General features: G+C 39.1%; 4 protein-coding genes across 4 annotated transcripts in view; 2 read left to right on the plus strand and 2 right to left on the minus strand.

Moving 5' to 3' along the window:
- Positions 1–2,694, minus strand: part of cnksr2a (connector enhancer of kinase suppressor of Ras 2a) — a 50,119-nt gene extending 47,425 nt beyond the window's left edge. Inside the window, exon 1 of the mRNA XM_079361163.1 lies at positions 2,072–2,694. Within this exon, the coding sequence (XP_079217289.1) occupies positions 2,072–2,135 (64 nt within the window). The 5' untranslated portion in view covers positions 2,136–2,694. The remainder of the gene's footprint in view (positions 1–2,071) is intronic.
- Positions 2,695–6,537: 3,843 nt separating this feature from the next.
- On the plus strand, positions 6,538–10,545 carry LOC306835330 (uncharacterized protein). Its single transcript, XM_079361800.1, has 3 exons — positions 6,538–9,091; positions 9,404–9,521; positions 10,032–10,545. Exons 1-3 carry the CDS (start codon positions 6,568–6,570, stop codon positions 10,270–10,272), a joined length of 2,883 nt encoding a protein of 960 aa, XP_079217926.1. The 5' UTR covers positions 6,538–6,567; the 3' UTR covers positions 10,273–10,545.
- A 2,983-nt stretch (positions 10,546–13,528) lies between these two features.
- Positions 13,529–18,647, plus strand: LOC306834691 (uncharacterized protein). Its single transcript, XM_079360774.1, has 4 exons — positions 13,529–13,745; positions 14,138–16,734; positions 17,187–17,304; positions 18,313–18,647. Exons 2-4 carry the CDS (start codon positions 14,205–14,207, stop codon positions 18,551–18,553), a joined length of 2,889 nt encoding a protein of 962 aa, XP_079216900.1. The 5' UTR covers positions 13,529–13,745; positions 14,138–14,204; the 3' UTR covers positions 18,554–18,647.
- Positions 18,648–19,732: 1,085 nt separating this feature from the next.
- ccl20b (chemokine (C-C motif) ligand 20b) lies at positions 19,733–22,149 on the minus strand. Its single transcript, XM_079361165.1, has 4 exons — positions 21,303–22,149; positions 20,933–21,035; positions 20,279–20,353; positions 19,733–20,185 (listed from the first exon to the last, which is right to left on the minus strand). Exons 1-4 carry the CDS (start codon positions 21,382–21,384, stop codon positions 20,119–20,121), a joined length of 327 nt encoding a protein of 108 aa, XP_079217291.1. The 5' UTR covers positions 21,385–22,149; the 3' UTR covers positions 19,733–20,118.
- Between the last annotated feature and the right edge of the window lie 5,834 nt (positions 22,150–27,983).

Raw genomic sequence — 27,983 nt, forward strand, 5'->3', positions numbered from 1 at the left:
ACGTCAAATAACGCCCAACAAAGTGGTGCATGACTTTCCTTTCCTTGCACAGCTTGATATATGTCACAATCTGTAATGGAACTTGCACTTGCAGTTTTGGCCACCCAGATTAAATTTGGCTGTTAATTTAAATTAAGTTAGATAATAAATCTGATTAATGGACTGGGCCTTGCTGCAGCAGGTTTATCTTTAGACTGGTGTTTCTTTGTGAGGCTTGAGCTGATGCATCCATACATACAGTGTGTTAAAGATGTGTTACTGACAAGCTGAATGAGGGAAAAGACAAATAGAATGAATACGAGATGATTGGTGCAAAACAGCGAACCAAGAGTCTGAAGAACTTAAGTCATTGTGATGTCCACCACCGTTCTGCGATGCACACAATGAAGAGCAAGGGATCACGTCTGCACTGGCCTGTTAACCTCATGTTAAAAAAAACAACAAAAAAAACAAATGGGAACAGTGAACAGCAGTGCAGAATCTGAAGACCACAATGTTTCAGTTGGAGCAATCTCTTTTATTATGTGTAAAAGACTTTTATAATGATTACAAAGGCCCCTGGGTGCGGATCCAATCAGCCTTGCTCTTGAATTATGCATAACTAAAATCCCTCATCTATTATCTGCAACATCACAAGCTCCTGTGTAAACAAAGCCCAATCATAATTTGTGCTAAATAGTCATTTAGGGTTTTGTTTGTGTGAGATTTTAATTGATGTCACCTTCTGAAAGCACTCCTCTATTGCCCGTATTCCCTAATCTCAGTTTGACAGCATTGAGGATTACGTAAACGGAAATCTTTAGGACTATTATTGGTCTTAAAGGTTGAGCGAACTGCGCTCGATTCTGATTGTCTGTCCATCTCTGGTGCACCTGGTAGAGAGCAGACCTCTGTATGAAGTGACTTGCGGGTGATAAACATTACTGGTTGAAAGGTCAATCAGGCAAATACAGGGAGGTGCAAAATGACCACAAAGAGACACCAAATGACCTCAGGGAGAAACAAAATCACTTTTAAGAGGTTCAAAATAACCAGAAACAGAACGTTAAGGACTGCAGAGGAATGATAACAAACACAACTAGCCACAAAACGAATATAAATCAGACATGACTAGAATAGAGACACGTAATCATGACCATGATCAGGACTAAACCAATCTCACATAGAGGCATAGTGACCTCAACAAATGACCTCTCAAAGATACAAAATAACTACAACAAGTCATGAAGCATGACATAAAGACATACTGATCACAAAGAAGTGGAAAACAAAGGGAAACGCAAAATGACATCAAACGAGTTAAAAAACATGAGATGTATGATAAACATGAGGAGACAACAAATGACCTGATGGAGGCGCAAAATGACTGCAAAGAGATGCACAACACGAACTGAGGTAAAAAGACAACGAGAAATAAGACAATCATGTACAGATGGGAAACTACAGAGCCACAAACACAATACCTGCAAAACCACAGACACATCAAATAACCTCACAAAGACAACAGATACATGACTTCAAAGAAAAGAACAATGAAAATGGAGAATGGAAACTCATTTACAACAAAAGAAAGCCTTTCAAATGTGGAAAACAAGTGCAGAGGGCTAAAAGGCACTAAAAAAGAGAAGATCTCATGATTCCCCCCCCCCCCCCCCCCCCCCCCCCACACAACACACACACACACACACACACACACACACACTGTACCTCCAGCTCCCACCCCACCCTCATAAAAGTTTCTAACCCCGCCTCTGCTCTTAGCGGTGAAGTTTGGCTCGCTCTCCACCTGTCACTCACACATTACATCATCATCCACTGATCATCAGGTGCCGGGGTGATGCATCAACACACACACACACACACACACACACACACACACACACACACACACACACACACACGCTTCCCACGCAACAAAACACCTTTCGTGCCTCTGTCTCCCTTGCAATTAGCACTCAGCGCACGACTGTGTTTATCTGCATCCAGGTGTGTAATTGTACGCTCTGTGCGAGTGTGTGTGTGTGTGTGTGTGTGTGTGTGTGTGTGCGTGCGTGTGTTTAATTGCCACTACCTTTCATCCAGTCCACCACCTGGTTCGTGCTCCATTTGCTCACCGGCTCCATCACCAGCGCCATCGAGGAAACTTTGCGCCGACTCTCCGTTGCGCGCGGGAGGTGTTGTAACCCCAAAAACAAAGCTCTGTCAATCGGGCACAGCTCCCCGTCCGACCCTCCCTCCTCCCTCCCTCCTCTACCTCCGCAGCCAGGTGACTCCTTTATATTTATTTATTTTTAACACTATCCCGGTCCAGTTCCCCCGCCTCTGACTCAGTCCGTGTCCAGTCTCGTTAACGCAGCAGACGCCTCAGTGCGGGACAGCCCGGGCGTGTGCGCAGCGGAGTCCAGTACATTCCCCAGCTCGATCCGGTGTGACATGTGTCTCTGTAAGAACCTCTTCCCCTCCCCTTCTTCCCAGTGCACCAGTCCGGTTCTGTGTTCCCGGTGTGTGTGTGTGTGTGTGTGTGTGTGTGTGTTAGTTTGAGTGTGTGACAGAGTGAGATACTGTAGAAAGGAGTGTGTGTAGGTGTGTGCGCAGCCGGTCCGTTACCGACAGCAGCAGAGTAAGAAAGATAAGTCACACTGGACTCAACACTAGGCTGCACCGCTCTCTCTCTCTCTCTCTCTCTCTCTCTCTCTCTCTCTCTCTCTCTCTCTCTCTCTCTCTCTCTCACACACACACACACACACACACACACCTCTCTCTCTCTCTATACCTTTATTCAGATATGATTAAACGGTGCACGCGCCCCGTGGGTGGCTCTGCGCGCACGTATCACTGTATTTCCCACTGGAGCGACGGAATCATGCAGATATGGGGGGGAGAAGATATTCTCAGAAGATATTTAATCAGGCCGTATGTGTGGGAAGGAGGCACAGCGCGTGTGTTTGCGCGTGCATGTGTGTGTACCTCTGGGGACACGGGCAAACAGGGAGTACCTCCACACTTTCTGCTTCAGCTGCTGTGAGGAGACTTCATGAATCCGCAGCCACCTCCACGCCGAACATAATGTGTCTGGAGCTACAAACTATTGCCCATCTTTGTTTATTTTGTTTTGTCTTTTTATTGAAATTATTCAGAATGTGTTTAGTGGTACAAAAGCAGTCAGTTAGTATGTACATACTCCACCAGGGGTCAGCAAGATGGTACATTTTCTTGAATTCAGCTTGATGACTTTCGTGTTAAAGCCTTTAATATGTGACTTTTAAGCTTACAAATAAAGCAGCAAAGCTCCCTCAGGTCAGTACAGTCTTAAGTCGATCTCAGTCCATCCCATTTACAACTAGTGCTCCAATCGTCTGCTATCAACACAACGTAACTTTGGCATTGGACTCTAATGAGGAGTGCGCATGGCTTCATGGCACTTAGTTCACACACCAACCTTAGTCTTGCATGAAAGATCTATCTAAATCTCTGCAAGTTATAATGATCTTTTCTGCTACTCACAGCATTTAACGCTGTGTTTTAAAGAAATCAAAAGTTACAAATATAATTTTCTAAAAGAGTGTAATGTGCTCAGAGGAGGCCACGCCCCCTATACGACAGCTTTTAGAAACCTCAAGAGGTTAGTCCGAAAATATAGTTTGGTTTTTGTTTCAATGCTTTGTGTTCATTCAGCTGTTTCCATCTGCATGTCTATTTTAATTTTCAACATTGACACAATAATGTGACTGTCAGTATTGAACCTTGCATTGTTTCCCTTCTCTCTGCATCTTTAAAGCCAGCTCTGTACTACTACTCTGCAACAGTGAATCAACTCTCTGTAGTCTCTGTTCTCATACATATTAATGTTTAAGCAGTGGGACGTTAAGGTAACACATGGCCAATTTCAGCAGGTGTGATCACATAATGAGAAAGTATGATTAGTCCATTATTCAATTTAATCAAATCATTAAAGATTCATTACCTGTGCTACATTAGCACTTGCGGGTTGTGAATGTGTGTGTGTGTTAAAGGAAAAAAGAAAACACTCAAGTGTTTCACAGTGTGATGCAGACACACAAGGTAAGTTATAACAAAGGAAAAGATGGAAGATGTATCTGCTTATTATTTGATTTGATTCACTGCAGCTGCATGCAAGCACACACACACAGTAGTGTGCCTGCCAATGGTACAAATATGGGACCATAAAAGTTGAACTTCCAAATGGGGACCTCTGCTGGTGACAGCTGTTGTTGCTGTTGGGCACTGACTGTGACCCAGCTATCATACCTTGAGCTCTTCTTGACCCTAGTTTCAACCAGTTAGTTCTCATTCCCCTTTTTTCGACTCTGTTATGAGAACTGTTTCAGGTTTTGCTTGTCAAATTGCAACTTCCTGTCAACTTTTGAAACAATACAAATCTTAAAGGTTTGTTTATTACTTTCGATATGGGATCCTAGATAAAAATAAAAGAAATAAGTCATTTGTGAAAGCAGAGAATTAGTGAATCATACACCATCAATGCTGTGCTTTATTTGACCTTTAGGTTTATTTTCTAGCAAACTTTTTTTGGCATTAGTCAGTTGATTGTCTGCTGTTTCAAATGTTTCAAAAAGGTATTTTTTTTTTTAAACTGTCAAATTAAAGAAGTTACTGCAAAATCAAATCAATAAAGTTTATCCTTATCCTTAATCCCGCCAAAAATGCACCTCGTTCTTTAGTAAAACACACATTTTGTGTGGATTTCAATTTTGGATTTCAGAGTTAATTGCTTTACATGTTTACTTCGGACCAACACTACATTTACTTTGGTTTAATAAAAAATCACATCGTTAAAATCGAGTGATCCCACAGTTCATCGTGACTAACAGCTTAAACAATGAGTAATATTGACCACTTGACACAAGTGATCTTCAGATGATTATAGTTGATGTTATTTATCGCTCACTGTCATACTAAGGTAAAAAATGAAAAGGCCACATTTTTCAGCATTGAGTGTTTTTGGTTTTATTTCATTAAATACACGTTCCTTGCAATCAGTTTGACCGACAACAAATTTTAATGCAGAACTGAGAACAGAACTAACACAGTTGAGCATTTTCACTTAAGTAAAAAGCCAAATACTTCCTCAGTCAGCACCTTTGAAGCAGACCATAAAGAATTACTTCTTTATGGTCAGTCAACTATGACTCAAAGCAGCCAAAGTAATGAGGAAGGGAAAAGGGGATTAGTGACACAGGTGACCGTGTGTCAGTCTGCTGCAGAGAGAAAGTGGTCAGTCTGATTCACCCCATAAATTATCCTGCTTCTTTCTGGTTTTCTTATTCTGTGCACAAAAAAAACATATTAACATGAGAATTCATCCAAATCCAAAAGAGAAAAAAATAATAAGTTCACTACAGGTAATGATTAAATGGGGATAACATTTCAAATTCCAAAACCAGACAAGATAAAACCTCTGCAGTTATTCCACCACACATTGTCCACTAGCATTGTTTAACATTTAGCTAGTTATGCAAAAGTGTGCAATCACACCATTGTCATGTGACAACAGCCATGAAGAGAAGCAAGATTTCACTTTTTACGAAGCAACTCTTGACTTGAGAATATTCAAATCAAATGGGCTGCTTTTAGCTCACATGGCTCACTTGACTGTAATAATGAATACAGCAAGCTAGCAAATACATACGTGAACTATGGGTAAAAAAATAAATTCAGAACTGAGGTGTGTTTAAATTTCAGCGGATGTCTCTCTTCAAAAGTACACCATTTCTTCGATAATGGTTATTTTTATTAATAGCTAAAAGGGTTTCACACGCTGCTATTTTAAGTTGTTGAGGCAGTTAAATGCAAAGACTGTCACCACAAGCTTTTTTAGTCACTTTCACTTCCTCGCTCAGTTAAAAAAAAAGAGACTTGAGACAGAGATGATATACACTAACTGCATACTTACATTCTCATTTGAACAGCGGATCTTCTCACATAAGCGACAAGATCCTGTTGGAAAGACACCTCCATTAATCCACCTCTTCTTTGTGTGACACAGTAAGTATCTCAAACCATTATTTGTAACTGATGTTGGATAAATTATCCCCTTCTTTTTGTTCTTGAGCATTTATAATAGGGTTTAAAACATTTTCGAAGTATGTTTAATCTGTTATCACTCAAGTTGTTAAATTCACCAAGTTTTAACCAAGACAATCTCCTTTCATTTTAATGGTCAATAATGTAAATAAAAAACCCAAAGCAGTTTAGACTGGTGCAAGAGGTTTGCTGCTCATGTTGGTCATTAAAAAGAAAATCACCAAATACTGCTTGCTTATATGACTTCTTTAATCGAACAAGTGTTAGATTTTTTAAGAAATTCAAAACTCTTCTCTTGTGATATATCTTACCAATATGACACAGTGCAACTAAATATAATATAATATATTATAGATTAATATAATAATCTATAACTGTTTTAATTTTTGAATATTTATTGCCTTTTGTAATTTTGTATTTGTTTCATTGGTTTTTAGCTCGACCCTCTGCTGTTTCATTCACCAACTGGACTATTGGCTAAGACATTTTCATTTCTTGTTTAAAATGGGCCCTTTAATGAAAGAAGATAAAACAACAACAAAAGGAGGATCAACAACTTTTGAACTACGATTTATATTCCTCTTGCTGTGTTTCATCAGTACAGTTGAGCCGGTTGCAGGGTTTGCACTTCGAGATTGCAGAATCAGTGACAACAGCGCCATCTGTAAGCTTATCAGTGGTTCACTCAGAGCTGTTCCTCAAGATATTCCCACAACAGTGAAAAGTATTGACTTGTCCTCAAACAAAATTTCAAAAATTCAAACATCAGATTTCAAAAATCAATTTGTTTTGACACAATTAGACCTGAAACGCAACAAAATTTCCCAAATAGACAGACAGGCATTTGCTGATCTTATTTCCCTGAAGATGTTAAATCTTAATAATAACAATCTTGTTCAACTTGGGGATGATTTTTTTGGTGGTTTGAGCAACCTCACGGAGCTGAGAATCACTAATAATCATATAAAAGCAGTGGCCCCGACCTCTTTTAAATCCTTGACCAGCTTGACGTTTTTAGACATCTCTCACAACAAACTGCAAAACAGTGCGAAAGTTAGTTCTATACTACAGCAAATCCCAAATCTACAAAGTCTGGTGATCACAAACAACGGCTTAACCCATTTTCAATCAAGAGAATTGACCAACACTTCATTAGGGCTTACTTCACTGGATTTGTCACAAAATCCAATTGCAATATTTAGGATCACTGAAGATATTTTTCCAAATCTCACCTGGTTAAACATCGGTTCTACTATTAAACATAAGATGATATGGGACGTACGTAACAAGACTTTTTTTAGTCGAGTGTCTACTCTTGACGTTAGTGGGCTTCAACTGGCTTCTGATGACTGGAAAACATTCCTAAAGACCTTCAACTCCTCTCTAACAGTTCTGAGGATGAATCAAATGAAACATAACCTTACAGAGCTCATCAGCATATCCTGCACCATCCCAACAATAACCACACTCCAACTAAGAGAAAATAAGCTCCATTTTATACATTCAAATTTGTTTAAGCTATGTATTCATGTAACGGAGATAGATCTTTCAAAAAATTCAATACAAAACATCCAAGATGAGGCCTTCATGTCCCTGAAAGGTTTAAGGATCTTGAGTCTGGCTCGTAACAGACTTCCATCTGTTCCAACCGCCACGAGGAATTTAAAAATTCTTTCAGAGCTCGATCTCAGCAGCAATTACATCAGCAGTCTTGGAATCTATGATTTTGCCAATCTGACAAAACTAAGACAGCTCAACCTTTATTCGAATCCAATCCCGGCTTTAAATGAGTTGGTTTTTAAGGATTTAATAGGACTTCAAGTTTTAAAGCTACAGAGCTGCCTCATCTCTACATTCAACAGTGCTTTTAAGAAATACTTGCCAAATCTTAGACAACTATATTTGAATGGAAATAAACTCACCAGCATAAAAATAGGAGAACTGAGAGGTTTAAAGTCTCTCCAGAGCTTGTCACTGCATGAAAATCAAATAAAGGTTCTTGAGGAGGGATGTTTTCTTGGGCTGACCAATCTTACTGATTTACTGCTTCAATCCAATAATATTCAACCCTTTAAAGGACAATGCTTCAATGGTCTGACAATTTTAAAAAGATTGGATCTGAGAGACAATCACATAACCTATGGAGACAGTTCAGCCTTGCCTGATCCACCATTTTCTCAGCTCACTCAGCTGGAAACATTGGCTATTCCCGGACAACACCACCGATTGAAGTCCTGTTTGCCGCGTAACTTCCTGCAAGGTTTGACAAACCTTTTAAGCTTCGAAGCACGGAATATTCAAATTTTAAATCTCCACAAAGATATGTTTAAGCACACACCTCGTCTGAAAAAGCTTGACATTAGCTCAAATGACCTGAAAGATCTAAGTCCAGATTTGTTTTCCCCAATTCAAAACCTGAAAAGCCTCTACATATCGAGAACAAGTCTTCAGTCTTTAGATTTCCTCGTGAATGCCAAACTTACTCAGCTGGAGTTCCTGCAGGCAAGAAAGAATGTCTTCCCGGTTATAAGTCAAGAGCAAATCAATTCATTACCAGCTCTTGTTTATATGGATCTCTTTGGACACAGTTTCAAATGTGACTGTGATATCGCATGGTTTCTCAAGTGGATCGTAAACAACAACCAAACCCAAGTTTTTGATGCTTATAACTTGGAGTGCAACTATCCTCAAGGCCTTAAAGGCACAAAAATGTTGGACCTAGACATCAGTTCATGCTCAGTGAACTTAGAATTTATCTTCTTCATCTCCACCACCTGTTTGACCCTCCTTTTTATGGTGGTTTCCTTCACCTACCATTTCCTGAGGGGGCAGTTAGCATATGCCTACTACCTTCTTTTGGCTTTTCTCTTCGATTCAAAGAATAAAAACATGAACGCTCCAGACCAATATGATGCTTTCATCTCCTACAATGCCCATGATGAGCCATGGGTCATCAGAGAACTGCTGCCAAAACTGGAAAACGAGCAGGGCTGGAGGTTGTGTTTGCACCACCGAGACTTCGAGCCAGGTAAGACAAACCTCTAGACTTTGCATTTAACATTTGAGCTTTAATAGACACGCTGAAATCAGCAAATTGTGTTCTTCGAGCCATGCTAGTGGCTGTTTTATGAGTAACATTTTTTTGTGCTTGTGGTTGCACAAACACATTTCCAAACTACACAAAAAGGAATCTGGAACGCAGATATTTCTATGTTGTACTTTTGTCTTTAATCCAGAAGGGGTCACCATTGTATTCCTAAACACCATCAGAGGAGGTTGTGAAGAGAAAACAGCCCATGAATTCACGTTTCTTTTCCATTTTTTAAAATCTTGTTCTCAGGTAAACCGATCATAGAAAACATCACTGATGCCATATATAGCAGCAGGAAGACAATCTGTGTGATCAGTCGAAGATACCTCGAGAGTGAGTGGTGCTCCAGAGAAGTCACACTGGCCAGGTAATAAGCTGAAATATAACATCTATGTCTCACTAATTAAGCAAGCTTGTGTGATACACTTAACTGAGATTGTTCAATCACTGGTTTTAATCTTGTGATTTTAAATAGCGCTGTGGGGGATTTTTTATTTCATCTGCATTAAAAAAACTTTACATAAAGTAAGTCCAAACTGACTTCTTATTCTTAAAGCCTGAAATCCTGTTTCTATCTAAACACGGCCAATGTGGACCACATTTTAAAGTGATGTAGTCATGTAAACAATAGCTTCATGAAGTGACGTTATGAAGCTCAACGAATTGCTGCTTTCTTGATCATAAATTGAAATACTTCGGGATACCAAGACTGCTAATACAACAAGAAAATTGTTTCTCATTGGGATTCATAGTCACACTCATAAGAACCTTTTAGATGATGGTGTAATCTAAATTATAAAGCAACTGAAAGGACAATATGGATATGGTGAGTGACTGCTTCATGTTCTTCATCCATCTTTCTTGTCCCTCGGTCCAGCTTCCGTCTGTTTGATGAGCAGAAAGACGTTCTGATCCTGGTGTTTCTGGAGGAGATTCCCACTGACCAGCTGTCTCCTTATTATCGCATGAGGAAGCTGCTGAAGAGACAGACCTATCTGAGCTGGCCGCGAGCAGAGGAGAACACCGAGCTGTTCTGGGAGAAACTCCGCCAGGCTTTGAAGACCAAAGAAGACCATGGCGAGGAGCGGTTCCTGCTCACTGTTGCGGACCAACCATGAAAAGAGCAAATAGTGTTTATTCTAAATCATATTCATGGCCGTGTCAAAAAAAACGTGTAAATATGTTTCCAAAATACAAGCGCAAGAAGGTGAATGACACAGACTACAACCTGTGGTTTAAACATTGGCTTACCTCAACTACAGACAGACATTTTACTCCATACTGGTGAAAAGAATCTGCTGTTTGTGGGTTTACGTACTTTATCGCCACCCAAAGGCAGAGCAGATAGCACAGCAACCTATGACTTCATTTTACCAATTATTCTTATGCTTGTTAAAAGGTTAACAGAAAAATGTGATAGACCTATCAGCTGCCAGTACAGAGGTGAGGTTTGTCTATGTCTGAATCTAACCAATCACAGAAATGTAGCAGCGACCTCTATCAACAGCTGGAGGCAGTTGTGCTGTACGCTATAAGCCAAGCAACAGCGAGGAGATTGGAGTCATTAGCAAGCCTGTTTGTCTACATTTATGATGAACAACGTGAAAGAACATGGACATGAAGAAGCTGAAAACATTCAAAGAAGAGATTTTTACATATGTGTGAGCCTCAACTGCAGGACCGGCGTTTATTTCAGTTGGCTATGCTACAAGCTGAAGATGGCAAAGTCTTGAAAAAATCACTTAAAAAAACAGCAATCTCTATTCAACCAGCCGTCAAAGAAGTCAAACGCAGCAACAGGGCCATCATTTAAAATAGCGATGTGATGCAAGTTGCTCTCGCCCATTTTAATTATTTTCAAATGTTGTAATTAGACATCTCTGTGAAACCTTAATCCTAACATCTGCCCTATAATAATGTGAAAATGTTCTTTTGTATTCAAGTTGTTTTGTTTGTGTAAAAAATGTTTTTAAGGATGTGTCATTGTCCCCAGATTGGTTTCAAGGTGAATAATGTAGAACCCAAAATGACTGACACCTTTAATTAAAGTCCAGACTTTTTATTGTATACAGTGATGACTACTCCAGCTCTCTGACCGCAAAAAAAACAGCACAAAAAATAACCACTTGTATGACAAAAATATGAGAGCATAAATATTCAAAACCAACAACTTATTTTGATTTGGGAGTTGGTTAAGCATGGTGTCACTAAGGGTAAACAAAAATGTTGGTGATATCTGATAGAAAATAACATTTACGAATGAAGTAAGATGTGTTTTACAGATTAGGATAACTTTACCATAAGCAACATAGAAAAGTGTTATAATAGGTATGGACAATTCTGGTTCATGATGAGTACTTTTAATACTTACATTTCTAAGCATTTGTACAGTGGAGTATTGCTACGTTTAATAGGATCTCAATACAAGAGTATCTTGGCCCGTTATAAAATGAATTTTTAATCTCAATGATGTTTCCTGTTTAAATAAAGGTTAAATAAATCTAAAGGTTAAACAAGGGATGGGCTTTTATATACACTTATATTTTGATTACTTCCAAATTATGTATTTTATTATTGTTAAACATTATGTTTGAATTTAAGTTGAACAATTTATTCCCCCGAAAGCAATAGATTATGTTTCCATCTTGAGTATAACACTAAAGTATACCATCCAAGGCATTTCATTGTAAAAGTCTAAATCTTCACCAGTAAACCAATGCACCACATCTATGCTGTTGAAATGCATTGGAGTGGTAATTTCCCAACAGACTTAAGATTGCATGTCTACCAGCAGCAGAGAAGAGGAAGTCTTAATCCAAGAACATCAGTCATCACAAGACTTTTCAGAGGAAGTGAGTTAAAGAAAAAACCCAAATTTGACAAATTGAAGTAAAAGAAATAGTTGAGGATATTTGCATGTAAAATCAAATACAACTGACCTATGAGTTATTTGTATTTTCTCAGAAATATAATAAATGATAACACATTCTATTTGTTTGATGGCGCCTTCGAAGCCCCCCAAAGTCGCCTTATGATAAAGGTCAGTCCGGGTGATGTTTCTAATGTGAGGTGCAAATGAAAGGGTGCTGTCCAGAATGACGCCAAGGCTCTTGACTTGGGGGGAGAAGGGTACAGGGAATCCGTTGATAGAGCTGAGGTATGTTGGGATTTGGTGAGGGTGGATTTGGAGCCGATGAGCAAGGCCTTGGTTTTAATGCTGTTGAGCTTCAGGAAGTTCCTGCTCATCCAGCTACGGTGTTGTCCATGCAGGTGATGAGGGAGGTGGGCGGGGTGGCGGCTGTGGGTTTGGAGGAAATGTAGACCTGTGTGTCATCAGCATAGCAATGAAAGTGGATCCCATGATGTTGGAGGATTGTGCCCAGGAAGAGGAGGTAGATGATGAAGAATAACGAACCCAAGACTGACCCCTGGTAGACACCCAGTGAAACATGGGAAAACAGATATTTCTATGTTGTGTGGCGCCAGATCATCAATGCCAGCCAAGCGGTCCAGGAGTGTGGGAGATAGTGTCAAATGCTGCGCTGAGGTCGAGGAGGATGAAAATGGTAAGAAGTCCAGAGTTAGCTGTACGGAGGAGGTCGTTGGTGATTTTGACAAGGGCTGTTTCAGTGCTGTGTATTGGAGGAAACTAGATTGGAAAGGTTCATGGAGGTTTTGTGTCAAGTGTAAGTGTAGTTGTGCGGCAACCACCATTTCAAGTGTTTTGGAGATGAATGGGAGGTTGGAGAAGGGCTGGTAAAGGTTAAGGTCAGTTGGGTCAGCACCAGGTTTTGTCAGAATGGGAGTGATGGCAGCCAGTTTGAGGGTGGGGGTACAGTGCCAGTTGTGAAGGAGGAGATCATCAGAGAAATGGATAGCAGACAGGCTTTGACGAGGAAAGGTGGGAAGAGGATCAGGAGCTGATCAGGGTGGAGAGATTTGTGGTGTTGATGATTGATATTTCCGAAGGAGATGGTCTGTTTTTCTTTGATTTGGTGAAGTTGGGTGTGAATGTCAAAAAGTACAACATTGTGGTCAGAAATGGGGAAATCCATGATGTCAAGGTTGGTGGGGGTGATGTCAGTGCAGCAGATTAAGTCCAGTGTGTGGCCTTTGTTATGAGAGTGATCTCAGATCAGAGAGTGATGTGAAGTCATTGACAAAGGTACTAGATGGATTGTTGATAGTAATATTGAAATTGGCGAGGAGGACAACAGTGGGGAACATGGCCAAAACAGACATAAGTAGTGATGAGAATTCATTGAGCAAAACAAGAACTGAAGGGTGTGATTGCATTTCAGCGAATGTCTCTCTTTAAACGTACACCACTCCTTCTAAAAATGATAGCTGAAAGTGTTTGACACACTGCTATTTAAAGTTGATGATACCGTTAAAGACTGCCAGCCCATGCCCTGTTTTAGTCACTTTCACTTCCTCATTCAGTTAATAAAAAAGAGGACAGAGACTTCAGGCAGACGTCATTAAAACTGCGTACTTACTTTCTCTTTTAAACAGAAGATCCTATCACTTAAGCAACAAGATCCTGTTGAGAAGACATCTCCGTTAATCAACCTCTTCTTTGTTTGACACAGTAAGTAACTCAAACCATTATTTGATGTTGGATAAATTATCACCTTGTTTTTGGTCTTAACCATTTATAATAGGGTTCAAGACATTTTCAAAGTATGCTGTTACCACTAAGGTTGTCAAAATCACCACGTTTTAAACACAATGTCCTTCATTTTAACGGTCAATAATATCATAAATTAAAGCAGTTCAGACAGGGGCAAGAAGTTTCTTGCTAATTTTGGTCATTTAAAAGAAAATCACCATATACTGGTTGCCTATATGACTGCTTATAATGTTGTGGTATCAAACCAGGCATCGAACATGCTGCACCGAAATATGAATGTATTACTGTGTATTAATTTTTGAGTATTTATTGCCTTTTGTAATCTCCTTGTTTGTTTCATTGGTTTTTAGCTCGACCCTCTGCTTTTTCATTCACCAACTGGACAATTGGTTAAGACATTTTCATTTCTTGTTTAAAATGGGCCCTTTAATGAAAGAAGATAAAACAACAACAAAAGGAGGATCAACATCTTTTGAACTACGATTTATATTCCTCTTGCTGTGTTTCATCAGTACAATTGAGCCGGTTGCAGGGTTTGTACTTCGAGATTGCAGAATCAGTGACAACAGCGCCATCTGTAGGCTTATCAATGGTTCACTCAGAGCTGTTCCTCAAGATATTCCCACAACAGTGAAAAGTATTGACTTGTCCTCAAACAAAATTTCAAAAATTCAAACATCAGATTTCAAAAATCAATTTGTTTTGACACATTTAGACCTGAAACGCAACAAAATTTCCCAAATAGACAGACAGGCCTTTGCTGATCTTATTTCCCTGAAGATATTAAATCTTAATAATAACAATCTTGTTCAACTTGGGAATGATTTTTTCGGTGGTTTGAGCAACCTCACGGAGCTGAGAATCACTGATAATCATATAAAAGCAGTGGCCCCGACCTCATTTAAATCCTTGACCAGCTTGACGTTTTTAGACATCTCTCACAACAAACTGCAAAACAGTGCGAAAGTTAGTTCTATACTACAGCAAATCCCAAATCTACAAAGTCTGGTGATCACAAACAATGGCTTAACCCATTTTCAATCAAGAGAATTGACCAACACTTCATTAGGGCTTACGTCACTGGATTTGTCACAAAATCCAATTGCAATCTTTAGGATCACTGCAGATATTTTTCCAAATCTCACCTGGTTAAACATCGGTTCTACTATTAAACATAAGATGATATGGGACGTACGTAACAAGACTTTTTTTAGTCGAGTGTCTACTCTTGACATTAGTGGTCTTCAACTGGCTTCTGATGACTGGAAAACATTCCTAAAGACCTTCAACTCCTCTCTCACAGTTCTGAGGATGAATCAAATGAAACATAACCTTACAGAGCTCATCAGCATATCCTGCACCATCCCAACAATAACCGCACTCCAACTAAGAGAAAATAAGCTCCATTTTATACATTCAAATTTGTTTAAGCTATGTATTCATGTAACGGAGATAGATCTAACAGATAATTCGATACAAAACATCCAAGATGAGGCCTTCATGTCCCTGAAAGGTTTAAGGATCTTGAGTCTGGCTCGTAACAGACTTCCATTTGTTCCAGCCGCCACGAGGAATTTAAAAATTCTTTCAGAGCTCGATCTCAGCAGCAATAACATCAGCAGTCTTGGAAGCTATGATTTTGCCAATTTGACAAAACTAAGACAGCTCAACCTTTATAAGAATCCAATCCCGGCTTTAAATGAGTTTGTTTTTAAGGATTTAATAGGACTTCAAGTTTTAAAGCTACAGAGCTGCCTCATCTCTAGATTCAACAGTGCTTTTAAGAAATACTTGCCAAATCTTAGACAACTACGTTTGAATGGAAATAAACTCACCATCATAAAAAAAGGGGAACTAGAAGGTTTAAAGTCTCTCCAGAACTTGTCACTGCATGAAAATCAAATAGAAGTTCTTGAGGAGGGATGTTTTCTTGGGCTGACCAATCTTACTGATTTACAGCTTCAATCCAATAATATTCAAACAGATACCTTTAAAAGACAATGCTTCAATGGTCTGACAATTTTAAAAAGATTGGATCTGAGAGACAATCACATAATCTATGGAGACAGTTCAGTCTTGCCTGATCCACCATTTTCTCAGCTCACTCTGCTGGAAACATTGGCTATTCCCGGTCAACACCATCGGGGAAGGTCCTGGCTGCCACGCAACTTCCTGCAAGGTTTGACAAACCTTTTAAGCTTCGATGCACGGAATGCTCAAATTGACGGTCTCCACAAAGATATGTTTAAGCACACACCTCGTCTGCAAACATTTGACATTAGCTCAAATGACCTGAAAGATCTAAGTCCAGATTTGTTTTCCCCAATTCAAAATCTGAAAAGCCTCTACATATCGAGAACAAGGCTTCAGTCTTTAGATTTCCTCGTGAATGCCAAACTTACTCAGCTGGAGTTCCTGCAGGCAAGAAAGAATGTCTTCCCAGTAATAAGTCAAGAGCAAATCAATTCATTACCAGCTCTTGTTTATATGGATCTCTTTGGACACAGTTTCAAATGTGACTGTGATAACGCATGGTTTCTCAAGTGGATCGTAAACAACAACCAAACCCAAGTTTTTGATGCTTATAACTTGGAGTGCAACTATCCTCAAGGCCTTAAAGGCACAAAAATGTTGGACCTAGACATCAGTTCATGCTCAGTGAACATTGAATTTATTTTCTTCATCTCCACCACCTGTTTGACCCTCCTTTTTATGGTGGTTTCCTTCACCTACCATTTCCTGAGGGGGCAGTTAGCATATGCCTACTACCTTCTTTTGGCTTTTCTCTTCGACTCAAAGAATAAAAACATGAATGCTCCAGACCAATATGATGCTTTTATCTCCTACAATGCCCATGATGAGCCATGGGTCATCAGAGAACTGCTGCCAAAACTGGAAAACGAGCAGGGCTGGAGGTTGTGTTTGCACCACAGAGACTTCGAGCCAGGTAAGACAAACCTCAAGACTTTGCATTTAACATTTGAGCTTTAATAGACAAGCTGAAATCAGACTTAATTCACCAAATTGTGTTCTTCGAGCCATGCTAGTGGCTGTTTTATGAGTAACCTAGCAGTAACAGTCTGAATGTCAATAGGTTGGTTGGTCAAGACTGAAATATGAGATGGCTTGCATTATGAAAGTCCTTAGTAGTCCCAATTATTTCAATCATCCACTTACATAAAGAACAATGAACCTGGAAAAATATGAGTTATGATTTTCTCTTGGTTGCACAAACACGTTTCTAAACTACACAAAAAGGAATCTGTAAAACATTGTACTTTTATCTTTAATCCAGAAGGGGTCACCATTGTATTCCTAAACACCATCAGAGGAGGTTGTGAAGAGAAAACAGCCCATGAATTCACGTTCCTTTTCCATTTTTTAAAATCTTGTTCTCAGGTAAACCGATCATAGAAAACATCACTGATGCCATATATAGCAGCAGGAAGACAATCTGTGTGATCAGTCGAAGATACCTCGAGAGTGAGTGGTGCTCCAGAGAAGTCACACTGGCCAGGTAATGTGTCAGCTGACTTTAAATATCTTTAATATCTCCTTCTCACGAAGCAAGCTTGTGCGATACATTTACTGTAACTCTGATCAATCTTGTGATTTTAGATAGTGCTGTTTTCAGCACATCAACACACGTCCAAACCAACTTTCTATTTTCAAAGCCTGAAATCCTGTTTCTATATAAATATAGCCAATATGGAGAATATTTTAATCCAGGAAAAGAAGTGGAGTTCAAGATTTTTGCCTCCTGGCAAATGACTATAACGCACTAACCTGTCAGTCAACTCAGTCACGCCCATAATTATTATTTAACTGTTTTCCAAACAATCTGTAAAAAATGCTTGTCATGCTGAACAAGTAGGATTTTATGGTGATGCCTTGGCTTTTTCAGCCAGTCTAAAAGTGAAATCGATTGGTTTTTTTTGTTCTGTATTTACCTCATTACCAAAGATTTCTTTCTAAAATATTATGAGCATGTATAGATTACCAGTTGAGTACCAGTCATTACCAGTCTTATTATTCAAATACAGCTCAAAAAGATATGACATAACCAGTTAAACCTAAAACTATGAACATCAGATCTGACTTTTTTAAAAGGTGATATTTATAATTTAAGTGAGGTTTGAGCATTATGACTTAACTTAAACACCACAGACAGTTTAATGTGCATTTCGTGATTTATTTAAAATGTTTACATTTACACACAAATTGAAAATGTATATGCTTAAGCCAAAACGTGTGTTAACGCTGATATTTCTGTAAGATTTAAATTGGATTGAGATTTGCTGCTTTTCTCTGTTCTAAAAATCTTGATCATAAATTGAAATACTTTGGGATACCAAGACTGCTAATACAACAAGAAAATTGTTGATCATTGGGATTCATAGTCACACTCATAAGAACCTTTTAGATTATGGTGTAATCTAAATTATAAAGCAACTGAAAGGACAATATGGATATGGTGAGTGACTGCTTCATGTTCTTCATCCATCTTTCTTGTCCCTCGGTCCAGCTTCCGTCTGTTTGATGAGCAGAAAGACGTTCTGATCCTGGTGTTTCTGGAGGAGATTCCCACTGACCAGCTGTCTCCTTATTATCGCATGAGGAAGCTGCTGAAGAGACAGACCTATCTGAGCTGGCCGCGAGCAGAGGAGAACACCGAGCTGTTCTGGGAGAAACTCCGCCAGGCTTTGAAGACCGAAGAAGACCATGGCGAGGACCGGTTCCTGCTCACTGTTATGGACCGACCATGAAAAGAGGAAATAGTATCGACTCTGAAAAGCCTCTACCTACTTCAATTCAATCTACGACACAGATATCCCACCTGTTTGTCTAACAGAGAAAACTGGGATGCTCAGGTGAAAAACGATGTAGAGTAAAAGATGGTGGACAGTCGCTCCGTTTATTTATTGTTTAAGTACAAGACTCTTCTGCCATAGGAGACACTACAACTGCATAAAGCACCAACATACAGTACTTTATTGCCACCCAAAGGCGGACCATATAAAACAGCACCTTATAACTGTATTGGCATTTTACCATAAATTCTTCAAAAAACATATTATGACCTATCAGCTGCCAGTACAGATGTGAGGTTTGTCAATGTCTGAATCTAACCAATCACAGCAATGTAGCAGCGACCTCTATCAACAGCTGGAGGCAGTTGTGCTGTACGCTATAAGCCAAGCAACAGCAAGGAGATTGGAGTCATTAGCAAGCCTGTTTGTCCACATTTATGATGAACAACGTGAAAGAACATGGACATGAAGAAGCTGAAAACATTCAAAGAAGAGTTATTTTACAAATGTGTGAGCCTCAACTGCAGGACCGGCGTTTATTTCAGTTGGCTATGCTACGAGCTGAAGATGGCAAAGTCTAGAAAAAAATCACTTTCAAAAAAACGCAATCTCTATTCAACCAGCCGTCAAAGAAGTCAAACGTAGCAACAGAGCCATCATTTAAAATAGCAATGTAATGCAAGTCGCCCTCGCCCACTTTAATTATTTTTGAATTACTCAGATGACAAAGATGAGTCAGATGATCCTCGCATTAAGCTTCTTATCCACAAAGTATGGGGCAATTAGCATTGTGACAGCAATTTTTTTTTTTGAGTAAGAAGGCTCAGATCAAATGTATTACATCCCTCCTCTGAGTAATGTTACAATTTATAAAGTATATTGTGTCAAGTCTATATTTTCATGCACTCATCTTGATCTCTTTCACTTACTGAAATTCTTGCTTTTTACTTACACATCTCTGTGGAGCTTTGTGAAACCTTCGAGATCTGAACATCTGCCTTATAATAATGAGAAAAGGTCCTTTTGTATTTCAAGTTGTTTTGTTCATGAAAACATGTTCTTCAGGTTGTGTAATTGTCCCCAGATGTGGGTCAAGGTGAACGATGTGAAACCCAAAATGACATGAAACATGTGTCATCAAAAATCTGTTTTAATAAATTATTTCACAATACCTATGAAAGTCCAGACCTTTAACTGTATACAGTGATTACTACTGCAGCTCTCGGACCTCAAAACGATATAAAACAACCACTTGTACATAATAAAAAAGATAAAGCATAAATACTGGAAAGAAAAGCATAAATATTGAAAAGAAATAAGTTATTTTGTTACTTTGTTTGAAAGCACTGTAAGTTCAGCATTCAGTTTAGGCTGTATTACGAATACTACAAGTCCCTGTTTATAAAACAGAACAAATACAAGAAGAAATGATGAAAAAAGCAATCATGTTAATCCCTGATTACAGTTCTTTAAGTGTGTGTATTTATCTCAAGCAGATATGGTTTAGGGGTCACGAAGGTTTAGGCTGATGCAGAGGTGATTTTGGTGTCCTGTTTGAGGGTCTTCAAGATCTTCTTCTTCTTTTCACTGAAAAGAAAATAGAAACACAATATTTTATTTGTCTAACCCATAGTTAAGAGAACCAGAATCCTATGAAGTACAGTGGATGGGAATACTCACTCAAGGCACCTCATCAATTTCTGGTTGTGGCTGGAGAAGGGGTCAGCACAGATAAACTTCCCTTTGGCATGGAAACTGTGGAATCCAGGAGACAGTGAACAATTATCACGTTTGTTCCTCAAACTTCCCCTCATTGTGCTCTCATTCCAGAGAGTCAGCTTGTTTGTTTGACCCCCTACCAGCGTGTCTCTGTTTCACATTAACGAACTGCCCAGACATGCTGCTCTCACACATTCCTGAGTCCCTTCATAATTGTTTCTGGGTTAAATATTAATGAATCAGGAAACTTTCACTTCAGTCAACACTGGACACTTGTCTTTGCTTTTTAATTACGTTTCAAGAGTGAATCTAAATGAAGGCCAATTTTCTATTAACAGCATACATTAAAGTTATGAAATCAAATCCTTTTATTTCTGTCTCTCTAACTAACTTTGTTGACTGAACATCAGTGCCACATTAGTACTGAAAGGGTTGTTTTTTGATATTTTTGACAGTGACCAACCCCCCACACCTACATGTGACATCACATTGATCAGTACTACATTCACCATAGTATGCGATTTTTTGCATTCTGTAAATATAATAACATCATATATATATATATATATATATATATATATAACTCGTCTTGGAATTTGCAGCATGAGGACTCACATAACGGCATGGATGTCACAGGAGGCGTTGATGGTCTGGATGCTGTAGTCCAGCATCCTGTCGCATTTCAGATGTCTCCTGGTGTAGCTCAGGCAGCAGCGGGCTATAAAGACACACAGACATTATCAGACTGTGAAGAAACATACATTATGGAAGAATAAAATGTACGTGACGCTGAAAACAAATTTAAACAAAAAAAAAAAAAGAAACTTTCATTTTCCATTCAAAGTTCAACATCATTTTTGTTTATGTCGTTTGTTAAAGCTTTACTTTTCTGGATACTGGATGTTCAACAGTGACAGCTTTACCAAAAATACATATACTTTGAAAATGATGTGCAAGTACAGTATGTAGTAGCTGAAGGACTCACCTGACTCTGTGCTTTCAATAAAGGCACTCAGGATGAGGAGGGAGCACAGAGCTGCCCGGAGAAACACTCTGCTGCTTGCCATGGTTCCTCAGTTTGATGTCCTTGCCTCTGTCGCGGAGAGAGTCTGAAGTGTCGCGGCTGCAAAGGAGCTAATGTGTCTTGAGGTGCCTGAGGGAGTTCAGTGAGAGTGTGACGGAGACTGCGCCGCACTCTCCCTTATGTAGGACGCCGCGGGTTTTCCCCCTGTTTGGCTGGATTGTGAAATCTGTTCTGCGATTGTGAAAAGACTGGATGTAAGCCAGGACTTAGAGCAAGGTACGACTTTCAGGTGAGACTGAGAAGTGTGTGGGAACATGAGATGGGTCATGTTACAGGTCAGGTATTTATTATGTAATGAATCAAACAATTAACCTAGAACAAAATGCTTCTCAAATGACTCTGCAACTCAGATTTACACATTACGGAGCTTTAAAACAAGACTGACCCTCGTCTTTTCGCTCTCTGGTCAGCAAGCAGCTGTTTAAGTGAAATCCCTCGTAAAACACCTTGTACATGAAACGTTCAGTCCCAAAGAGCAGAATCATACAATCAATCATTCGCTGTTGAACTAAAAGGAGCACAATGTCGCTAAAACGGCATCTTGCTAATATTTAAGACGACTGAGAATGAAGGGGGTTCAGATCATATTCATCACTTAGTGAATGCATGTAGGCTTTGTGATTCCATGTATAGTGAAGGTAGACCGTTTGCAGAACTGCTTATGTTGCAACTGTAGCTGTTATATCGACACTGTTAATTGTTCACATTGTGTCGTCATCGTCTTTTACTTTCGTGTAGGTTGTTTGTGTCCCAACAGCTAGAAGCTGTGTCCGGGGATCGGGTGGCCGAGGTCCCCGCCTTCAGCTGCCGTCCAATCAACATTGCACCTGACCCTTACAGTTATCCTCTGTGGGTGGTGGGTCCACAGGAGGATGGGAAAGTTTTAGGTCTATTCTTAAAAGTACACAGTGTGTCTGCCTCCCGGACCCCCGACTGGTAGACGATTCCAGAGAAGCGACACCTGATTACTGAAGGCTCTAATTCCTGTAGTACATTTAGAGACCGGAGGTACCATGAGCAGGTACATTCTGGGAGCTCAATGTGGAAGTACGGCAAAATTAACTCTTTAAGACAGGAGGGTGCCCGACCGTTTAGAGCTTTGTAAGCGAGAACGACAATAAAGGTTTTCTATTTCAATATTCACTGTGTAACTCATGCCAAAGGAATGCGATTTCCTCATTGCACGTGGGTGCCTGATGCACTATATCACACTCACCCACACATACAACCAGAGACACAGAGATTAAGACAACCGCAATGGGACTTCAGTGATGACTCAACTATAATCAATTGCACTTTCCCCTTCACGCGCAACTTCTCCCACATGGATGGAATGAAAGTCAGTTTATCTCAGGGGTAAAATAATAAATAAATAAATCAGACCATTCCTCATCTGATTTTTCAAACTTATGTCTGTTGCTGCTGATCAAGATGTTCATGATATTTAATTGTATACCTTTGTATAAAAAGAGCACGGTTCACCAAAGTTTCATTCATTGTGTGTTGAACATAACTGACCAATTAGGCTGATTCGGATTATTGTCCTATTGTGGCTCGACACGTTGTGATGCACGACAGTTTCTTTTCACTGTGCTTCTTGTAAAACATGTCGACAAAAGTCTTTCTTAAACGTGTTTGTTCGTACTATTTCAGCAGATATGCCTTGTATGTTACGACAGATCCCTGAGGCCTGTTTTACGTATAAGGTGCAAGTCAAATTAAACTTTCAATGTTGTTATTTACTCATGCGATCATCGTTGGGTGGATGAATTGTCATTGGGAATTATCAAAACAATATGATAGCATGGTTTGATTACTCAAGAAAAAAACAAAAACAAAACTTGTATGATGTTGGAAGAGATTACAAAAGGATTCACAAAAAAGGATTTCATCCTGTAATCATATCTACAGTATAAGTTGGTGTGTGTCTGTGAGTCATCGTTGGTGATGACATGAATACTAATACTCTACCTCAGTTTAATTATTTCTTAAACATCAACACCTATTGTGGTACTTCACTTTAGGGAATGTTTTTTATTTCTCTTTCACAAAATACAAGAAAATATCTGCAACATTTGTTTGTTTTTCTTTTTAGAAAAATTGTGTGTGGAGATTTCTTTGATGTCAATTCTCATCAGAAAGAGCGACAAACTCTTATTTTTGATCAAAGTAAAAACATCAGCCAGCTATCGGTTGAAATATTTGCTTAAAAAAAAGGGGGGGTGGAAGAGTTTAAGAGTAATGCAGTTCAGCACAAGTTCAAGCAGGATCATGTGAATGTTCTTTCATTCATTCATGATTCTTCATTCAACTTTACCACTCCCTCTCTCTCTCTCCCTCTCGATGGGCGTCCACTCTTTAAGAACTTATCGAACCAGATTCTGCCACGATTCTTCATTTTTAGTGCAAGTGCATGAGATTAAAAAAAAAAAATAGAAGACATCATGACGCCAAAGACATTGCACAAATCTAATTTCTAAAATAAATAATTATTTTCCCCTGACGAAGTCTCTCCTGATTGAAAAACAGTCAGCTGCTGAGAATGATTATTCATGATGTGCAAAGACCTTTAGAAATCTCTAGCAGTCACATGCACGACTAGGACCAGACCAGCCTTGCTTTTAGTCTAAACTCACCCATCGTGGTTTTCTCCAGCATCATCATTAAAAAAAAAAAAAAAACAGTTTTTAATTCCTGCAATGGATTTAATCTGAATTAAAGATTAACTGAACAAAACCTGATAAGAGAAAAGTGACCGGATGTTTACCGAAACTTTTCGGTCATGAGGTAACTACAAAAGATTACAGGTGCTTAAAATAGTAACAGGTGTGAAGTCAACCAATGTCAACTTGTATTTACTGCCAGTGTGTACAATGCTGAGCTTTGTACTTTACGTCACTAAAACCCAGGTTAGGATTGTCAGCACTATAAAACGGGGAATAATGGTTTGCAAACTCTGACACAAAACATAGTATCTGCAATTTTGATGGTTCATCATTTTTGACATCTTCATCTTAAAACAACATTTACAGGGTTGTGTTTAAGTATTTTTGCTTCTTAAAGGCTCCTTAAAAAAGGCATAAATGAACCAAACCGAACTGTAATTTATTTATAAGGATTAACTTTTTATTTGTCTGAAAGCCTGGCACTGCAGCTTTTTTTAGCTTGTCTTTGATTCCTGTGTTAAATTCTTATTCAGACTAATTAAGAAAACTACAAACAAAACCTCGTGGAAACATTCTTCTAACATGAGGCAACTTTTCCAAATTGAAAAAAAAAAATCAATGATTACACCGGTGTGGGAGGAGCCAAATGAAGCACAGATGCTAAAAATAGTAACAGATCAAAGTGGGACCGTCTAGGAATGTGAACTTGCCTATACATGCTGAGGTGTCCAATGCCGTTTCCTGAGGTGTGGTAGTTTAGCTAACGTTTATGGATCAGAGTGTTTGAGTTCAGGAGGTTAAATAAACTGAACAAAAACAAAGAAAAGAAGAACGTTTTTTAACCAACTTCTGATGTTCACGCTACATATACTAAAGGTTTTCATTCACCGTCCTTCATTTCACACCCTGTAATCTTATCTTCTGTTGTGTAATTGTAAACGACTATAAAGGGTAATTTTGCACAATGAGTCTCACATTGACAGCGGTGTCAGCCCTGCAGGTGAAATTACATATGAGACATCAAGAAAAGAAAAAAGAGAGACACAAAGCAATATTCTCAAATTAAAAATCAAACAATTAGTTGTGTGTTGTTTCAAAAAGGTAAATTATAATAAAGAAAAAAAGGAGAGAGAAGTTATCGCTAATCTGCGTTTTACATTCTGTAACTACTTAAGCTCATTTTGAAGTCCACATGAAATAAAAAACAAAGTTCTTTTTCCTGGTTTCAAATTTCTTGATTGTTTTCTTTTACATCAAAACAACTTTCTTCTCTTCCTGTAAAACATTGTATGTACATTCTTCCCGAACTGCCACGGTACAGACATCAGGGTTCACTGCGTGCAGTCATTCGATGAATACATCTGAGTGAGTGAGTAAGTGAATAAAAATGGCGGTATCCATTCCAATCTAGTGGGCGGTAATGAGCGTCAAATGTTCTGCCACCTTGCATTAAAGAGCACATCGAAGAAGACGGCGCATCTTAACTAAACTCAAGAGGAAGAAAGGTAAATGGGAAGTGCAGCTTTAAGAGCCTCCAGCTTTTTGTGACCCCACAATGTACCAAACTGTTACACCCCCAATGAAAACTGACCTTACACTCATGGAGGTTCACTCATTCTTCCACCGATCATGAAAGATCTTTTGCGAGTGAACCATTCAATCAAACCTATCCCAATGTTTCCGCCATCGATCTAGTGATTGGTTCTACCTCGCTTCAGTGGGAAATACCTCACAACATATTTTCCGATTCCGGGGAGTTAAGTGTTGACATTAAAAGTGAACATTGGAAAAAACCAACAAATTCATTTTAAAAGACGTTTTACTTTTCGAGGATGTTTGTTTGACAGCTTCCGGTGACTTCTGATAAGAAAGCTTTGATGTAGATTTAATAAGGTTACAAGTTTCAATGGGAACAATGCTGGAAAAATTAACTTTGATCTTTATCTTATGATTACTTTGTAGAGAGAGAAACTAAAGAGTTGAGCAAACACTTTCAAGCCAGTCGTCTGGTGACGAGCTAGTTTTGAGTTGCATGCCATTTTGAAAGATTTTACCTTCATCACCTCAACATCAAAGGTCATCATTCTCAGGATCTTGTGATGGAAATGTAACCTACCACACCTGTGCACAAACAAAAAACTGTCTACGTAGATTTACTGTGAAATAAATGCTGCTGAATATCCGGTGAGCCCCTGTCAGGTAACTGAATACATGCACAAACTGAAGCCTCTTCCCAGTACTGAATTCAATAGCTATCTTGGCTCTTGTTCTTTACAATGATGCAAAAAAAAAAAAAAACCTTTACCAAGATGAAAAACTTGAAAACACTTCAAGCTGTTTGACTTAAAAATGGTTTAACAAAAAACACATTTACAAGTTCTATTGCATCTGCTCTCAACTCAATACAATCTTTAAGTGCACGTGTCAGCATGAAACACAACACGTCATTCCAAAGTAAAGCTGCCAAACTTTCTGGTTTCTTATCAGCAGAATGTGAAAGGCCTGAAGGAGTGAGTGAAACTAACGTCGCCTACACAAAAGCCTTTACCTGAACATCCTGACTACAAACTACAGCTGCTCTGATCCCAGAGGTTGAATAAACGAAAGTACATTTTTTTTTAGAAATCCTGCACACCTACACACGCTACACACCCTAAATGATCCCACAGAGCTTCAGTCACAGGCGGATCACCCCGAGGTGCAGAATGTGACGCCACAGGAAGTCCTTTCTCTTGGCTGCCTTCAGACTGTTCAATGAGGAAAGAATCCTCTGAATACACCAACTGCATGTGTAGACACTTTATATATACAGCAGTGCTTAACACATGTATTAGTCCACCAGACAGTGTAAGGTTTATGCCTCAGCTGCCCTAAATTAACAGCACTGGAAATGACCAAAATCCGTTTCATCATCAGTTTCTTTGATGGTTAATACATCAGTATGTAGAAGAGTATTTCAATGCTAAAACATCATTATTAATGTTATCCATAGATTTTACTGTTTCACAAAAAAAAAAAAAAAAAACAATGAAGCACATGATAAGGTCTTGATTAAGATGTCAAGTTACATTTATTTACTGTCTTCCCTGAGCAGGAACATGTGTTTCAAGGCTTCATTAATTTCTGACTTCTCTGAGAAGCCCAGTAAGCCGGCTCACATTGGGGGATTAAAAATGGGGGATAGACAGTTTGAAATGGAGATCATACACCAACAAGCTTACTTCGGAGCAAGAAAAAGAAATCTGGAGGACTGCATTTGATGGACTGGACGAGCCAAAGTCCGGATTTGAATCCTTGGGACATTTGGGATTTAGTGGATTCAAAGATTGATCGTGCAAAAGTTTCCTTTAAAGCAAGTCTTTGGGAACAGTTAGAAACTATCTGGAACTCAATGCTGCCGTTTTCGAAGGATTTCTCATTTTTGTGACAGGTGGTCTAACACATTTGTTAAGCACTTCATGTATAGAAGCTGTTCTATTTAACACTGTGAATGTCCAGTATGAGGGAGCCAGAGTCTGACCATGTGCTCTTGCATAGAGGAGTAGTTTCATTTTATGCTAATTACTTGTGCTACCTCTGGTTCTAATGACTATCAAATGTTTTAGTCAACACCTCATTCCAACTTGTTAACTTGTCAGCTGCCCTAATCCATGTCTTAATAGTTGCTTTAGATTGTACTGCCATGTATTCAAAGCTGTAATTACCTGAGATGTCGTCATCCAGGTGAAGAGAGACAATGTCAGAGCGAAGTCTGTACAATCACTGGCTGCAGAACAACAGGTAACAGGATGCACAGAGTCAAAGTTTGACGTATGAACCTATCTAAAAACAATAGGCGTAACAGACATAACAATAGAAAAGCCTTGTTATGAAGATGCGAATTATAAAACAATAAAACCTTAAGTGCTCTGCTGTC

The sequence above is a fragment of the Symphodus melops genome (assembly GCF_947650265.1).
Source record: "Symphodus melops genome assembly, chromosome: 14".
NCBI classification, from domain to species: Eukaryota; Metazoa; Chordata; class Actinopteri; order Labriformes; family Labridae; genus Symphodus; species Symphodus melops.

What these genes read in the sequence shown, in the direction of transcription:
- LOC306835330 (XM_079361800.1), top strand. Translation starts at nt 6,568, where the DNA reads ATGGGCCCTTTAATGAAAGAAGATAAAACAACAACAAAAGGAGGATCA. An exon ending in CCACCGAGACTTCGAGCCAG is followed by an intron (nt 9,092 to 9,403) that starts GTAAGACAAACC and finishes TCTTGTTCTCAG; the next exon opens with GTAAACCGATCATAGAAAAC. An exon ending in AGAGAAGTCACACTGGCCAG is followed by an intron (nt 9,522 to 10,031) that starts GTAATAAGCTGA and finishes CCCTCGGTCCAG; the next exon opens with CTTCCGTCTGTTTGATGAGC.
- LOC306834691 (XM_079360774.1), top strand. Translation starts at nt 14,205, where the DNA reads ATGGGCCCTTTAATGAAAGAAGATAAAACAACAACAAAAGGAGGATCA. An exon ending in CCACAGAGACTTCGAGCCAG is followed by an intron (nt 16,735 to 17,186) that starts GTAAGACAAACC and finishes TCTTGTTCTCAG; the next exon opens with GTAAACCGATCATAGAAAAC. An exon ending in AGAGAAGTCACACTGGCCAG is followed by an intron (nt 17,305 to 18,312) that starts GTAATGTGTCAG and finishes CCCTCGGTCCAG; the next exon opens with CTTCCGTCTGTTTGATGAGC.
- ccl20b (XM_079361165.1), bottom strand. Translation starts at nt 21,384, where the DNA reads ATGGCAAGCAGCAGAGTGTTTCTCCGGGCAGCTCTGTGCTCCCTCCTC. An exon ending in TGTGACATCCATGCCGTTAT is followed by an intron (nt 20,354 to 20,932) that starts GTGAGTCCTCAT and finishes TGGATTCCACAG; the next exon opens with TTTCCATGCCAAAGGGAAGT. An exon ending in AAATTGATGAGGTGCCTTGA is followed by an intron (nt 20,186 to 20,278) that starts GTGAGTATTCCC and finishes TTTTCTTTTCAG; the next exon opens with TGAAAAGAAGAAGAAGATCT.